At 38.9% G+C, this 17,345-nt stretch overlaps 1 protein-coding gene across 4 annotated transcripts; it reads right to left on the bottom strand.

The window, feature by feature from the left end:
- Positions 1-7,533: 7,533 nt before the first annotated feature.
- On the bottom strand, positions 7,534-10,036 carry LOC104414170 (F-box protein At1g78280-like). 4 transcript variants are annotated; one of them, XM_039298951.1, is made up of 3 exons: positions 9,121-10,036; positions 8,453-9,023; positions 7,534-7,971 (listed from the first exon to the last, which is right to left on the bottom strand). In XM_039298951.1, the coding sequence occupies exons 2-3, from the start codon at positions 8,838-8,840 to the stop codon at positions 7,820-7,822; spliced, it is 540 nt and encodes a 179-aa protein (XP_039154885.1). In that variant the 5' UTR covers positions 8,841-9,023; positions 9,121-10,036; the 3' UTR covers positions 7,534-7,819. The 4 variants fall into 4 exon arrangements, with proteins under 4 accessions (XP_039154885.1, XP_010023503.2, XP_039154886.1 ...); XM_010025201.3 differs by having other exon boundaries at positions 7,534-7,860; positions 8,454-9,023; XM_039298952.1 differs by having other exon boundaries at positions 8,453-8,986.
- Positions 10,037-17,345: the final 7,309 nt, after the last annotated feature.

Raw genomic sequence — 17,345 nt, 5'->3', positions numbered from 1 at the left:
ACCAGGACCAACCCCGATTATATATATTTTCTTTATAATTTTTTATATAGAGAAAACCTTAAAATAAATAGCGTCAACAACATTAAATAGCTCATTAGTAAGGAGTTCAAGTAATTTTACATTATTCTTTTTTTTTGTTAGAACATTATTCTTTAATAACTTAGATTTTTAATGTCTTTTATAGTGTTAATAGTCATAATTTACGAATGAGGAAAATGTTTTTGTGAGGAGTCCTCACGGTGTCCAAAAATGTATAAACAGCTCCTTATGACATCCTCTTCTAGTATTCGTTATCTTATGTCTTATTTGTTCTCTTAGTCTTCAATTTGCCAAAATCGAAAGAAACAACTTCTTCGCTCGTCACTTGACACTCGCCTCGCTCGCTTTGGGTCATTCGTGCCGCTCGCCGCTCAATGTTAGCTTGGCTTGTTGATCCCCGCTCGACATTCGATGCTCATTCCATTCGACGTTCACCCCACTTGATCCTCACCGCTTGCTTTTCTTAGCTGACCTCGTTCATCATCGAACCCATTGGGCCGATACGATTCTCGGTTGCCATTTCAAGAAATACATAAAATGAAATAAAAAATTATTAGTTGGTAATGGGTTGACTTAAAAATCAAATCGAACTTATTGGGTTAGTCCAGTCCTCAATCGTTTTTTTAAAGAGTACAAAAAATGAAATAAAAAATTATCGGTTGGTCCCGGGTTGACCCTGGAACTGGACCGAACCCATTGGGTCGGTCCGGTCCTTGAACCTAAGCTTAATAGGGTCGGTCCTCAGTCCCAAAAATTGAGGACCAGTATTATGCGGGTTGGTCCTAGGGTTAGGGGGTGGACCAGCCCAACTCGGACCATGCTCACTCCTACCAGCTAGAGTTATAAAAAAGAAAAAGAAAAAGAAAAAGAAGGCAAAATAAATGAGAAATTAATGAAAAGTTTGAAAAATATATCAATGTTACTAATAATTATTCACATCAATGATGGGTGTCCCGACTGTGCCATGTAGGACGTCTAGTGTCTATATTAATGATTTCTGGCCAAAATTAATTAGATGGACTCAATTAGTAAAATATGAAAATGTTTAGGACTCAATTTGTACAATTAAAATGTTTAGAACTAAATTAATATAAACATAAAAAGTTCAGAACTTTTAAGATAGTTTTCCCTCTACTTAGTTATATTATAATGATCGGGAACTGCTTTTCTTTCTAGTTTTCTTCTATCAATCTTTTTGTGTCGGTCTAGTAGTCCTTGGGTGCTTATTATTTACTCTAAGAGAAGTTCCTTGTCTTGATTTACTTATTTGGAGACCTTTTAGAGAAGTCTGTTTTTTGACGAGTCAGGGATAACAAAGAAAACAACTGCTGTTGAAGCCATTTGAATTGGCATAACTGAAACTGCTATGGCTTAAAATAGAGTGTTTCCGGTCTTTTGACTCACAACTTTCAACAGTCCAGATCAAACTTGACCATGTTGACCAGAATGTTGGCAAAATGACATTAGCTACGCAAAAGCTTCTCAAAACCTTGCAAAAGATGTTGGGGCTTGCAATATATATAACCTAAAGAGAGGATGAATTAGTTATTTTAACACTTTGAACAACTTTTGCGAAAGATAACAAGTTAAACTAGATAGTAATGAGAAATAAATCAAAAGTGATATGTGCAAGTGATGCTACTAGACAAATTTACATAAAAATGAGGATAGAAGTACAGCACAAGTGCCAAAATTTAGCATGAGGGGACACTTATGTATCAAGAGTTACAAAATGTATACATAAGTGTCAATTCTTTTCAAAATTGGGGCATCTTAGTGCCAAGTCCAGCGAAACCTCCTGAAAATCCTACGTAGCAATTTTTTATTAATAGAACTTGTCTACATAGCTCGATGGAGAATTGAGTCAACAAAGAAAAGCCAAAACGACATTGTTTTGTTTCTTATTTGAATTTTAATATAAATATGAATTAAACTAAATTCAAAACTAAATTTCAAAAAAGGGATATTGTAGAATAGTGAGGGGTGTGCAAGCCCTTGTTGGTGATGGAGCTGACTAGCGACGAGGGCTTAGAAGCCCTTGCCCAGTTGGGCTAAGGGTCACCGCTCACTCCCGAAGGCCGAGAGGTGGCGGTGAGGGCTTGTACATCGTCGCCCAATGCCTTTTGCAACTTCTTCTTAACAATAAGTTCTCGTTTGATTGTTTTACTGAGTTTCGTATTCGTGCTGTCTGAGTGGTTGTGCTCTATATTAAGTGTACAATAGTAATAACGGCAATTGAGTTATGATAATGTGATCTATCTTGTAATAGGATTAATGCTTGCCAATTGTAACTTTCTAAGTAGATTACTAGTGGAATCCAGCTTGACTTGTGACTGCTAGTCCAAAGAGTGGACATAAGCTTAGGGATAAAGTTGAATCACTATACATTGTTGTATGCTATTGTTTTACTCTTTTTACTTCCACAAGCATATATTATGATCACCAATTTTGAAACATCACATTGGCTTGATCTTTACTTAGCATTAACTATCTTTTGCAAAAGATTGTCAAGTTTTCTAAAACAACCCATTCACCCCTTATAGGTTGTATTGTTAGCCCCTAACATATACATCAATTTATAGTGGTTCAGTTTTATCTCCAAGTCCATGCCGACTTTGTTGGTAATAGTCTCAACATAAGTTGGATTTCACTAGTAATCTTCAAGACAAGTTTCAATAAGCATGTATTGATCCTATTAGATGATAAATCATACTATTAGGACTCATGTACAACTATTGCTCTTATACACTTGATCTTATCATGATTACAAGGTAGCAAAAGCATGACAAAGAATTCCATACAGAAAAAAATTCAATTTGACCACTAGAGAGAGGTGACAATGAACAATGCTAATGTTCTTCATCTCTATCCAACACTTTTTAGCTTCTCTAATACTCTTTATATAGATGTAATCCAACCGTTGGACACTCTTTCGAGGAGTTGGAGCTGTTAAGGGTTGATTGGAATAGTTGCTAAGGTCTATATTGCCTATACAATATGCTCTAGTAGCGATTACAAGGTTTTATAAAATGGAGTCTGTTGACTTTGTCGCATTCCTTGTTCCTCTGATTGCATGACTAGAATTATAAATTGTTCTCTATGTCATTCCTTTTTCTTCGGCCGTGGTTTCTCAACTTGTCAACTGCTATATTCCTTATGTCTAACGGCTATCTTTAGAGGAACACATTCACAAGTATTACTTGATAATTGCATGATCCATTACTTCTTATCAATTGACAGTTGCAAGTGCTCATTATTATCAGTCTGTTGATGTTGTCACGCTTCGATCCTCGAGCGTGCGCACATCCCACGGTGGTTAATAAAATTTGTGATATCCCAAGACGCATCGCTGACCCATTCATTTTATTGCACATGCAGAAGCGAATTAAAAACCCCTGACAACAAACAACATGGGATAAGAAAGTAGGACAATCACATCAAATCAAGACAATCACATCAAATCAAACACTTTTATAAATGAGTTGAGTTTATATACAAAGATCTACAAAAGATTGATTTTCAAAAAGGAACTGTCCTACGACCTATTAGTCTGACATATTCATCGATCCTTCGGACTCCACAGGTTTTGGGGGCACCGGGTCCTCTACAGCTCCATTAGCTGCACCCTCGTTAAAAATAGCATCGACAACCATAGCGAGGATCTCAAAATTTTGGAGGGGATCCACTCTGTATCCATTGAGTCCATGGCAGAACCACGCTCTGAATCGATGAGGTATCCTCTTAGGTAGGTCCTCATTGACCCAGACAGTGGTCATGATCAACTCATAGACCTAATGACTACCAGGGATCCAAACGTCTATCCCCACTCAGTAATAGCCCGCGGCTATCCAAAACGTTCTGGAGGAACTGCCATTTAAGGACTTGAAAAGATTAAGCTTACGATGGGGTGAGATAATGTCTTAGCAAGTTTACTCCCTAAACTTTGACTAGGAAGGAAATACGCCTAGGGGCATCCTAATCACACAACCACAAAGACTTAATTTGTCTCAGATCATTTCTACATGTCATTACAGTTCATATCATAGACATAAACAGTATTCATACTCAGCCATTGGAACGCCATAATTCATCTCTCAAATAGCCATAGGGGTCTCGATTATAGGGCAAATCATTATGATATGTCTCATTCCGTGCCGCATAATTTCTTCCCATAATCTAGCTCATCAATTTCACTCAACATGTGTTCCAATTGTTAATCACGGCCACACACGGGCACGGCCTACTTGACGTTCGGCGGTCTTCTGGCGTAACCAAGCATCATTTTGTCCCATTGAGCACGGCAACGTCACTACGTCAACCACATTCCATAAATGAGCATCGACCCAGCTTCCACTGCGACCAACATCCGTTGATAGGGCATCCCGAATAGAGGCAACGTCCACCTAATTCATTTCGGGGACGAGTTCTCTTAACTAACACACGATCATTCAATCTCGGCCAAGCACATTGTGCTTTGCACTCAAATGTCTCAATTAAAATAATGTACTTGGCCCATTTTTTTGTATTAAAAACACACGATAAAAATAATCGTGTGTGGGTACACGGTCGATTTGAACAAGAAAAACTGATATCCTCCCCTTTAAAATCCCACTATTTGATATAGTCTTTAAAACTATTTTCGGTGTCAAAACCCGACACCCGTTAATTTTTAAATAATTACCAAAATTTCATAATTTAGGAATAAATAACCAAAATTCCAATCGCCACTCAATTTGCACAATTTAACACTCAATTACAGAAATTAAGCACACCATTATAATCATCACGAAATTCTAGTCACCAGTTATCCTAGTCTAATTTTCGGAAAATATTAAATAATTAAATAAATACCAATAAATCAAATAAATGCAAACTTAGGTCGGGAATGCTAATCTAACCACCTAAATGGGCTTAGAAAATTTTCGAACCTTTCTAGATAAATAGTACAATCTATTTAGTCCCTAATTAGTCTAAGCTAACCACTTAACATGCACAATTGAATAATTAAATCACTATCCATACTAACTAACCGCATAATCCATAGTTAGCCTAAACTAATCACCCCTTAAGCATCATTAAATCCCTAAGCAAAGTTTAGCAAGTAAACTCACTGGTTTAGTGATCCGATGAGTTCACGGCGACGGTGACGTGAAGGCGGGTGACAACCAAGCCCACGGCGATACCAACCAAGGTCTGGAAGAGACCTAAAACGGGCCTCGAAGACACATGGCCCTTGTTGACTTTCGGCTCTGTCCTTGGGTCGAAAGAGCTGGAACAAGCGGTTGGTTGAGGCTGAAACAGAGAGGGACGGGCGGCAGTGGCTGTAGTAAAGTTAGGCGGTGCTCGACGGTGGCGGATGGTGGTAGACGGCGGCTGGACGGTGACGGCGAGGTTTCGACTGGACTTCGACGGCGTCTAGGGCATGCATGGGACGCAATAAGAGGCATGGGCGAGTGGGACGAGTAGGTGGGCTTGTAGGCAGTGCAATGGGCTTGTGGGTGTGAGCGGGTAGCTCCGGTGACTCCAAGTAGTGGTCGACGGGCAAGGGGGATTCTTGGCTCAGTTTCTCTGGAATTTCAAGCTCTCAACCACTCACTAAAATGGAGAAAGGTAGAGCAAGGGAAAAGAAGATGGCTGCTGCTGCTTGGAGGGGGCCACAAAATATCTAAACACTTGAGCTATTGGCCCTAGCATGCATGGCTATCTTCCTCAGCCAAATTACAGCCCTCAAAGCTTCCTCAACAAGCCTCCAAGTGGTCCAAAATGTTGTCTCCTCCTTGGTCTACGAATTTTGGACCAATTCTCCTCAGATTGATTCAATTCCCCTTCAAAACTTCTATAATTGAGCTCAATTTGGTGTCCATAAATTCAGCCAAGGTGCCATCGTCCATCTCATGAATTTTCCTCACCAATTTGTCCAACTTGAATCCAAAAAATGCAACAAAAAATGGTCCATTGAATTTTCCAATTCAAAATGGCCCTACTTTGAATTTTTGCCAAAAATCCAGATTTGCTGAAAAATCTTCAGAGGATGAGTTGGTATTCCTAAAATGAATTGTGACATGACAGAACTTTCAATTTCTGAAATCGAGTTCAAATTCGTGGTTAATTTCAATTTGACATGATTTTAGCGTGACCTAACCTATTTGGTAGTTTTTAGGAATTTTTAGTGTAATTGACTCATGGTCAATTGTTTTCGAGCCACATTGTACATCTTCGACTCATTGGCGACTCTCGGTTGTCGTGAAAACTCGAGATTTCAAATACGGGCACAAGGTATAGAAATGACAGAAAAATTGGTCTAGTGTCGTTCGACGAGAATTTTCTAATTAGGTGGAATCACCCACACACTAATCTCATGCCTCTGTCAAACCGACCTATCTCCGGTCTCTGGTCAATTTTGACGGTGCCGTAATGATCCTTGTAGATTAGCACCGTGGAGCAATCGATTTCTAGTCGAATTTTCAAGTCTATTGCATTTAGATTCCTTAACGGTTTCATTTGATAGACTATTTATTTTGTGAGTGGCCAACTCAGAGAAAAGACCTATAGGCGCGTTGATGAAAAGCCTAACTTATTCAATTGAAAACAGAACTTGAAAATTAGGATGTCACAGATGTTGTCCGTAGTTAAACTGTATGGAGTGACTTGCGATCAATCATCTAATGATCTTCCTTAGTATGTCAATTTCCAAGGATGCTATGTTGATAACTAATAGACCATGATACCTCCAATTCCTTGTGCACATTTTGTCATGCTAGACTTGTTATCTTATTGTCAAGATTGTAATCATAGAATGCTATGTTGATGACTAATCGACCATGTTACCTCCCAGTCCTTATGCACGTTCTGTTATGCCAGACTTGTTCTCCTATTGTCAAGATCTTTACCATTGTAATCTGTCTTCATTGAACTCATAGAGACCATTGATATCACAATAGTCTTTCTTAAATTTACCATGGACATTTGCACTTATCATGAAGATATTAATACCAATAATAGTTTTGGAATAATCAAAACTCCGTCGGAATATTTTCCCAACAACCTTTTTTTGTGATGACAAAATCACCTTGTAAATGTGGTAATAAATAAATTGGAGTATATATTGCAAATAAATGTATAGAACTATTCATCAAGTTGAGATATTCTCAACAATTTGCATACAAGTAGTTTTCAATGTCTCCAATTATGGATTTTTTTTTTCAAGGAATGGCTTGAGACTTTTAGTAGAAGTTAAAGGTAACATGAACAACAGAACAAACACTCATAATTAAGAAATTTTTTATGTTGATACATAAAATATGACAGATAAAGTCAATCAATCTTGAAATCTATTTGAAACAAATGATAAACCAGAAACCACAAAGTCCCTCCCCTCGATTAGTTCAGATAGTCATACTCATTGAACATCAAATAACAGAAGTGGGTTATCATCACATTCTTATTATCAACGCATCCACATTATCAACATAATCACATCTCATATTCATTATTCCTAGGGGTGAGCGGGTCCAGGGTGGGTAGGGTCTAGACCTGGACCCTGTTCCCTACCCTGTTATAACCGGTTCTCCTTTTTTGGACCCTGTTCCCTACCCTGTTTTTATTGGACCCTGTTCCCGGCCCACCCTGTTTTTCCGGTCCGGGAACAGGGTTGACCCTGTTTATATTGGAACCTGTTTTGCATAAAAATTGCTGTACAATCCACCGTTGTAGCAAACAGTTAAAATGCTTGTTTACCATATGAAACATAAATTTATATACACCAAATTTCTGAAATAGTTCATGAGACTTGTGCTCCAACTTGGATTACCGGATTGCTACCTGTGCCAACAGGAAGCCTCTCAATGTCCATTGGATAAGGCAATTTGTAAAAAGAACAAATTTCTGCTAAGCATTTCAACCACTTCTCTGTATTCAGTGCAAGACATGCCCCTAAAATGATGTTAAAAATGAATTAGAACACATGAGACAAAGAAAGAACAGGCAACACAACATGATGACACCGCCAGCATCCAGAGCACGAGAAAACAAAGAAAAACACTAGCAAGTCAGAACTTGAAGAATCTCATGACTAATGTGCATTTCTTAAGATTGTTCTACTTCTTCTGTTATTATGACAACAAGAGTTCACTTTTTTGACGAATTTTCCTATATATAACATTGGCCAAGTGGTTAAGGATCAAGTGCATCCACATATTTAATTTCCCACGCTACCCAGCGCAAACAATTCTTCATTTGGACCATCTACCTGGGCTTGGCTTTTGGCTCCCTCTCCTGCCTGGTTCAAGAGGTTAGTGGTGGCTGAGGTATACCTACCTAAGAGGGTCTCCTCGCCATGAAAGAAAGAAGAAAGAAAGAAGACACTAGTCTTTGAAACTGTCAAAGATAGATGAGTTTAATCTCAAAAGACTAACCTTCCATAATAGTTCTCTCATCTCCGGTTTGCCAACCCAAAGCTTGAATAACCATTCTCTCATTTCCCGTTGTCCTATGCAGTTCCCTGAACTCCAAGGAGACGTGTAGTGGTCTCTTCCTTTATCCAAAAACATAGCCAAGAAATCTATATCATAGGAGAACTCTTGCTTCCACATATCATAACGTTTAGATGCACCATTTGCAGTTCCGCCATTGGTCAACTGGTCTTCATGTTGGGTTCTTAACCTCTTCTCTTTTCTGGTTGAATTCGAGTCACTAGTATCAAATTGATGAAGATCAGCCATTTCAATTTTGCCAGACATGCCTCCATCCACAGCTAGCAACCCAGCTCGTGACACTCCTTTATGACGATAACCAGGAGCCATATCCAAGCATACAAACTCAAAATTCTTTGAATTGACAAAATTTTGTGTTACTGCAACTGTTGTCTCCAAATTTAGGACGCAATGCCACCAGCCACTAGGAACAAATATCGTCTCTCCAGGAAGTTGGGTACATTCTATTGGTTTATCTTCATCGGCAAGAAGTGGATAAAAATCCAGCCACCACTACACAGACAGAGATGATGTGAGTAAAGAAAACACATCAAAGTGCTTATAGAAGAACATAAAGAAGATTAAAACTATCAGGTTCAGTACTAATTACCTGCAATGATGATGGATTCTGAACACTGACATCACCATCGTCTTCATTCACATGTACTGTAACACCCAAAGGCACTTTTCCCGGAGGATATAATGCCCACCTGCTTCAACATCGATTTCATAAATTTCGTAGTGAAGACTATTGTTTCACTTTGCAGCAAATACCAACAAAGTATGTCATATTGAACATATAAACATTACTAAAAAATCATAGCTACACTAACGTTTCAATCAGGTTTTTCCTTTTGGCCATTAACATTGAGCAGCAACTTTCTGATTTAAGCTCCATAATAAGACAGAAACAGAGAACTTAATTCTTCAGTATCTGTTCCAGTTAATTTGAAGTGCAAAACAGGAATAATCTAATTGTGGAAGGCTCAAAATTAAAGAATATCTTTGTTCAGCACATAAATTAACAAAGAAGCAGATGTCGTTAACAAAGAAGCAGATGGCGAGACGAGGAAGAAGATGAACGCAGATGAGGAAGCAGCGTGACGAGGAGCTGGATCTGGCGGCGGAGCTCAGGAGGGGAGCTCGGAGCAAGGCTGGCGAGCAGCCAAGGCGAGGCGGTGGCAGCTGCAGGGGCGCGGTGGGACAGATCACCAGCGTTTGCAGCGTCGGGTCATTGGTCGGAGGTCACGGTGGTCGGATCTAGCTGCAGGGACAGAGCACGGGCGCTGGGCGGTCACAGACACGGAGCGGCTCGGTGAGCGTCACAGGCGAGACCTGCGGAACAACGGTAGAGCAGAGAGAGGCGGAGTGGTGACGTCGGGATCTCACGGGTTGCAGGTGTCGCGGGAGGAAGGCGACGGTGGGCGAGCGGAAGCAGCGTCAGCGCTCGGATGGAACCAGGATCGGCGGAGGTCGCGAGCTCGAGGTCAGGGAAGTTTGCAGGTGTTGAGAGCGGTAAAGATAGAAACAAATCACTGAAATTAGGGTTTTGGTGAACTTTTGGGCTGCCTTAAAAACCGGTTTTCAAACCGGTTCCCAAACCGGTCCGGTCGATCCGGTTCCCGGGTGGGTAATCCCTCGGAATCGGTTCCCGGACCAGTTCAAACAGGGTCTTAATTTTGGGACCCGGTTCCCGGACCGGTTTCAACCGGAACCGGTTACCGACTCTGTTTTCCGGGTGGGTCGATCCGGGAACCGGGTTGACCCGGTCCGGTTGCACACCCCTAATTGTTCCCCCTTTTTGTTATTAGCAAAAAGAAACCAAAACAGTATGCTAAAGATAATTACCATTTCTAAAATAAAGCCAGGAGCATATGATAGTGATAAACAATGGAAGTAAACATTAGCATATCCAAAGAAAAGAAAAGAAAAACTAGTTTAGACATTCGTCGTGAGGAGGGGTAAGACTTTGTAGCCACAAAGATTTTAGGTAATTGGCTAAGAGGAGTAACATAGTTCAACAACTAAACAAGTATTGTCCAAGTGTGTTGATAGAGGTTTTTAATTCCATAATTTCCTCCTAAAGCTTAGCATTTAAGGTTCAACACTAATAGTATCCTTAAGCAATATAACCTTATGATCGCTTACGTCTAAAAGGTCCATGTATAATAGTCTACTTTGGAACTATCGTCTGATCTTTTGTCTTTCTCCTTCTTCTCCTTCTCCTCCTCTTCCTCCTTTTTAACTCGGTTTCCTCCTTAATATTTTCTTTCAACTCTTGTCTAGTCACTTCATCATCTCCATGTCCAACCTAAACAATCTCATTCTTGAAAATCATCCAAACCTCGGATGTCATCTTTAGCATTAATTTTTAAATGTCTTATTGCTGATTTTCTAGGTTGACCATCTTCTCCTCTCTAAGGTTCTTATGGTGATTCCCTTAGTGCAGGGAATGAGAGTGATGAGAGCACCATAGGGAAATTTTCTTCTTCCTAGACATATGGTACATATGGAAGATGATCAAGTGAGAAATTGAGAAATCAACACCGTTGAGGATAGCCCAGAGCAATCGCGCGTTGTCACGAGAGATATTGTTGCTAGATGAACAATTGGAGCACAAGCACATAATTATAATTTTTGAAATGAAGTTTACTATTAGGGTAGGAGATTGAGAAAGACATGAGTTTTGTAGCCACAAACAAAGTTTGAATATTTAAGGATGAGCTTGTAAGCATCAACGTAATTTTTAGGGATTTTCACAAAATCTCAAAAAGGAGTCTTGATCATCTTAGCCACTTCTTTAGTAGTCACATCATATACTTTTCCAAAAGAGAAGATAATGATGAGGTTATTATCAAGAAGAATGTGCAGACTATAATGAAACCTATTCTCCTATGGCTAGATTGGAAGCAATTAGATTACTATTTGCATATGCTTGCTATTATGACTTTAAAATAATATCAAATAGATGTGAAAAATACTTTTCTTGATAGATATATCAAAGAAAAAACATACTTAGAACAGCCTTTAGGTTTTGGAAGACTTTGTGGGAAAATCCCTATGTTGTTTTAAAGATGACAAACACAATGAAATGCTATTAATGTGTATTGGTTTAGTAGTGCTAGGTGATACATATACAAGTCGAAATGCATATAATGTAATATACAATACCAAGATGTTGTGATATGAGAACTGCTCTGCCACTGTCAAGAGTGCTATGCTGATATCTAAGGTAAACAAGATATTAGACAATTGAAGATATTTATGATCTAAAAGGATTTTTATATGAAGTGAACATTTGGAAGGATCTCGGTTGAGGGTGAACAAGCCAAGAAGAATGAGGATGTTCGAGATGGCTTGGAGGTGTAACGATCAGGTACATAGTTGGAGGGACCTGGTGAAGTGAATAAGCCTAAAACGAGGATTTTTAGTAAAGCTTGGAAAGACCATGAAGGTGAACAACTTGGTAAAGTCAAAATCGGAAATATGCTTGGAACGACTAGAAAGATCAGCCTTGCTATCGGTGCATTTAGATGAACCTGGTGAGGTGAACAAGCCTAGAATAAGGATTTTCAGTAAAGCTTGGAAAGACCATGAAGTGAATAGATTGGTAAAGTCAAAATTGCTAATATGCTTGGAAGGATTAGAAAGATTAACATCTCTATCAGGTGCATTTAGATGGACTTGGTGAGGTGAACAAGTCTAGAACGGGGATGTTCAATAAAGCTTAGAAGGACCATGAAGGTGAACAACCTGGTAAAGTAGATTGTTGGCAAGGAACAGTTGCCTTACACAGACGAGGTGGAAGATTGTGACAATATCAGTGATCCTTATGAGTTCAGTGAATATGGGGAACCAACGTGTGTACATAGTGTCTTTGGAGATCTTTGGAAGTTGATTTAGTGAAATAAGTGAAGATGAGGAATTGGCAGGGATGTGATGTCCTTGGAGATCATTGGAAATTGATATGGTTAATCAGTGAAGATGATGAATCATCAAGGATACTGATGTCCTTGGAAGCCTTTGTATGCTGAAGAAGCCAAAAGGATCATTGGATGATTGATTGCAAGTCATTTCACATGGTTTGTCAATGGACATTATTAATAGACTAGTGACAATCTACATGTCCTGATTATGGTTAAGGATCATGAGGATATTTAGTCTTGTAAGAAGCTAGTCACTTGACTGCCTACCTAGAACATTAAAAAGAAGAAAATAGCCATTACAATAGCTTAGAATTTGCAAAAAGATCATAGAGTTGGTCAAAAGTAGTTTTGGCATTAATAAGCATGTCTGACAAAAGTGCATTGACACTATCTAGGAAACCACCATTGTCAAGGAGATGTTGCCGATGTCAAAGAGCTGTTACGATGATGTTTAGCAATGATCTATTGTAGCAATATTATAACCAATGGCTACTTGAGGATTTTGATGGGCAATGATCATTTGAGGATGGATGGCTATATATTGAGTCCAAGATAAGTAGTTGTGCTGAGTTGGAATCGAATACGATGAGTCATGCGTTTTGAGTCTTCTTCTTATCTCTATTTTTATTGTTAGCTATTGTGTAGTTCTAATGTCAATATCTATGTGATGTTACTATTTGTAATAAGAGATAAGAGTGAGTGTACAAGAGTGATAGTAGTACGTAGTGTGATCTACTGGATAGGTAGTACTTGCTGATTGTAATTTATCTTGAAGATTACTAGTGAATTTCGGCCTTGTTGTGGTTGATAGTGTTAGGAGTTATGTAGGCCTGGAGATAAAGTTGAACCGCTATATATCTTCTTGCAATATATTCTATCTCCTCACTATTAGCATTATATGATCTTTATCATAATTATTTATTAAATGGTAGCATATGCATTTGACTTCTACAATTTGCTCCGCTAATGTTTGAAGTTGAACTTGTTATCTTCCACAAATTTTTTTTCATAGTTTTCTTTTAACCTATTTACCCTCCTCTAAGTTGTATTGTTAGGCCCAACAAAAGTGACCAAGAATATCAATTCAAAAAGGCTCTATAATGACTCAAGAAAGCTCCTAGAGATTGGTATGAAAGACTGAACACTAATTAAGAAAGGATTTAGGAAAGGCAAAGTGGATACAACCTAATTTATACAAAAGGAAGATATATGAATATTTCTGATTTAAAATATATGTAAATAATATAACATTGAGATCTTCTAATGAATGTTTACGCAAGGATTTTGCCAAATTCATGCAAAATTAATTTGAAATGAGCATGATGGGAGAATTAAATTTCTATTTGGGACTCTTAAGTGAAGCAAACCGAAAATGGCACCTTTACATGTCAAGAAAAATATGCCAAAGAGCTAGTCAAGAATCCGCGAACATTTGAGTTAACATTTTATGCGACTTCATTTTGAACATATAATAGTTGCTTAGGAAATGTTTATCTTCATCTTCCTTGCTTGGTCAGTCCCCTCAAAAGTGACTAGCAATCGATTCCAAATTTCTTTTGTTGAGGTACAAGAAGAAATTATACTAAATTCAAATCAAGATAATGCACAGTATGGTAATTGAATACCTTTTGCATTTAGTGCAAATCTTCTTTTCATTTCTTCACAAGTCGAAGACTTTTGAAATTCCAAGTTGGTGATCACGTTTTTTTTTAAGGTGCCACCAATGAGAGGTATTTCACGTTTTGGTAAGAAGGGAAAGCTGAGTCTGAGGTACGTAAGTCCCTTTGAGATTCTAGAAAGAATCAGGATCCTAGTGTATCGTCTTACATTACAGCCGAAGCTGGCACAAATGCACGACGTCTTTCACGTGTTGATGTTGAGGAAGTATGAACCTGACTGACCAACGTGCTTAATTTTGAGGAATTTGACGTGGACGACAGAGTGTCGTACGTTGAAAGCTCGATTCATATTGTGGATTGCAAGGAGCAGGTTCTGCACATCAAGACCATCTCGTTGGTCAAAGTGGTCTAGCAACACTACAGTACTGAAATAGCAACCTGGGAAAGTGAAGATTCGATGAGACAACTATACCCCCTCATTTTTGTTAAAGTTTGTAATGATTTCAATTTTGAGGAGGAAATTTTTATAATATGGGAAGAGTTGTGACATCTGGATTTTCAAGTCTGTTTTTGATGAGATGAAATGGGCTTTTCATCGATGTACTTATGCACTTATGGCCTTTTTCTTTGAGTTGGCCACTCACGAATTAACTAGCTTATCAGGTGAAGTCATTAAGGAATATAAACACAATTGACTTGAGAATTCGACTAGAAACCGACTGCTTGATCGTACTAATCTGTAAGGGTCATTATGGCATTGTCAAAATCGACTAAAGACCGGAGATAAGTTGATTTGATAGGGGTATGTGATTAGTGTGTGGGTAATTTCACCTAATCACAAAATTCCCGTCGAATGACACTAGACCAATTTTTCTGTAGTTTCTGTACACTGTGTCTGTATTTGAAATCTTGAGAGTTATACGACAACTGATAGTCGCCTATGAGTTGAAGATGAACATTGTGAATCGAAAATGATCGACCACAAGTCAAATGCACTAAAATTTCTAAAAGTTACCTGGTAGATTAGGACGCGCTAAAATCGTGCCAGATCGGAATTAATTGCGAAATTGAATTCGATTTCAGAAATTGAAAGTTCTGCTATATCACGATTTATTTTAAGAACATCGACTCATCCTCCGAAGAACTTTTGGCATTTCAGAATTTTTACGGAAAATCAATTCGGACGATTCGAAAAAGAACGAAAATTCGGATGGACCAAATTGAAAGGATTTTTGGCTTTCAAATTGAGCTATTTGGTGAAGGGAATTTGCAGAAATTGTGTAGGCTTCTTCTTCATCAAAATTGGACATCAAATTGGAGAATTTGGTGAAGGAATTGAAGTCTAAGGTGAGGAAATTCGGAGCCTTGGATGGGGGCTACAACATTGGCACCAAAAATGGGTTAATTGTGAGAAATTGTTTGTAAGAAAGAAATAAGGGACAAAGCTTTAATGAAGAAGATATTTAAGCTTGACTTTTGGCCCCCCTCACTAATCTTCTCTCGTACGGTGCCTCCCCCTCCTTTCTTCTTCAAGCTTCTGCATTCCCCGACCCTGTGCTTTTCTGCTTCCTTTCATTTTCCTTTGAGCAGCCCCTCCCTTAGAATTTTGTCATAGCCACATGTCCTCCACCATCTCTTGTCTCCATCGAGTCAACCCTCCCAACAATGAAGACTCCAGCAGCTCCATCTCTCCTCCAGTCCAGCGCCACGTCCGCGTCTTCTCCTTCGTCTACACGTATCCAGTTGACCGAAGTAGCTCACGGTCACCCCTCTCCATGTCACTTTTCCTTTACCCAATAGTGACCGAATGCTGCAGCACCATCGGTCCCATCTCCACCGAATTTCCTTCCCCTTGCCACACGTTCGTTTCCCCTAACCATCTTTGCCAGCTCCATTGAGTCAACCAATGAAGCTTTCCCTCCTGAGTTGACTCATCGCTCGACTCCACCATTTCGTGTTTTGCCCAACTAGCGAATTCAGCCCTATCAGTTATTGTCTCCGTCGTTCCTTCGTGAAGTTAGCCTAGCCCATTGAAGCTGCCCCTTTACTGGCTCATCAGTCGTGGGCAACCGTGCGATCAGCCCCAAGTCTAGAATCGATTCCAGCTTCAGTCCATGAGCTTTAAGGCCTATTTCGGATCGCTTTTGGGCCTCGTCGGCTGTCGCCGCTTCGGAGTTTGTCACCCATCTCCGTGTTGCCATCACCGTAAACTCATTGGAACGTTAATCTAGTGAGTTTACTCACTAAACCTTGCTTAGGAGGTTAATTATGCTTATGGGTGTTTAGTTTAAGTTAATTAAGGATTAGATGGTTAGTTAGATTATATTAGTGATTAATTATCCAATTTTGCATGTTAGGTTGTTAGATTAGATTAATTAGAGACTAGACAGGTTGTATTAATTATCTAGATTGGTTCGAAAATTTTCCAGGCCCGTCTCGATATTTAATTAGACTTTTCTGGCCTAAGTTCCTATTTATAGCATTTATTGGTATTTATTTAATCAATTTTGGTAATTATTTAATTATGAATTATTTTCCGAAAATTAGACTGCGATAGCTGGTGACTGGAATTTCGTGCTGATTGTAATTGTGTGTTCGTTTATGCAATTGTATGTTAATTTGTGCAAATTGAGTACTTATTAGATTTTTAGTCATTTATTCCAAAATTTGGGAAATTTCATTATTTATTTAGAAAATTCTAGGTGTCAGATTTTAACAACCAAAAATAGTTTTATATACTATATAAAGCAATGGGATTTTAAATTGGAGGTTATCAATTTTTAAGGATTGATTTGACTGTGTACCTACACACGACTATTTTCATCGGGTGTTTTAATATAAAGAAAATAGGCTAGAATCACTATTTTAATGGAGGCTTTTGAGTGCAATGCACGGTGTTCTTGGCTAAGATTGATTGGTCGTGTGTTGGTTAAGAGAACCTGTCTCGAGCTTTTAAGCTGGACGTTACCTTATATGGAATACCCACTCAGTGGGACTTGGGTTGCAGTAGATTCTGGACCTACGCTCTTTCGGGAAAGCCGTCTTTGAGAGGCGTCACCGTGCTCAATGATGGTGAGATGATGCCTGGTTACGCTAGTAGATCGCTGAACTTGGGAGTAGGCCGTACCCTTAAGGGGTGAAATTAACAATTGGAACGAATGGTTGATTAAGTTAGATGTCCCTAATTATGAGACAAGACTGTGTGGCATGGTATGAGACATGTCATAACGGTTTGGCCTTATAATTGAGACCTCTGTGATTGACTGAGATGAGTGAAGAGTTTCAATTGT

This window comes from Eucalyptus grandis, chromosome 8, assembly GCF_016545825.1.
Source record: "Eucalyptus grandis isolate ANBG69807.140 chromosome 8, ASM1654582v1, whole genome shotgun sequence".
Taxonomy (NCBI): domain Eukaryota; kingdom Viridiplantae; phylum Streptophyta; class Magnoliopsida; order Myrtales; family Myrtaceae; genus Eucalyptus; species Eucalyptus grandis.
Note: the sequence above shows the minus strand (reverse complement) of the source record. Positions and strands in the feature narration are given on the sequence as shown.

Coding starts and splice junctions, on each gene's coding strand:
- LOC104414170 (XM_039298951.1), bottom strand. CDS start 8,840: ATGGCTCCTGGTTATCGTCATAAAGGAGTGTCACGAGCTGGGTTGCTA. Junction 7,972..8,452: donor GAGAGAACTATTATGGAAGG/TTAGTCTTTTGA, acceptor ACATCATTTTAG/GGGCATGTCTTGCACTGAAT.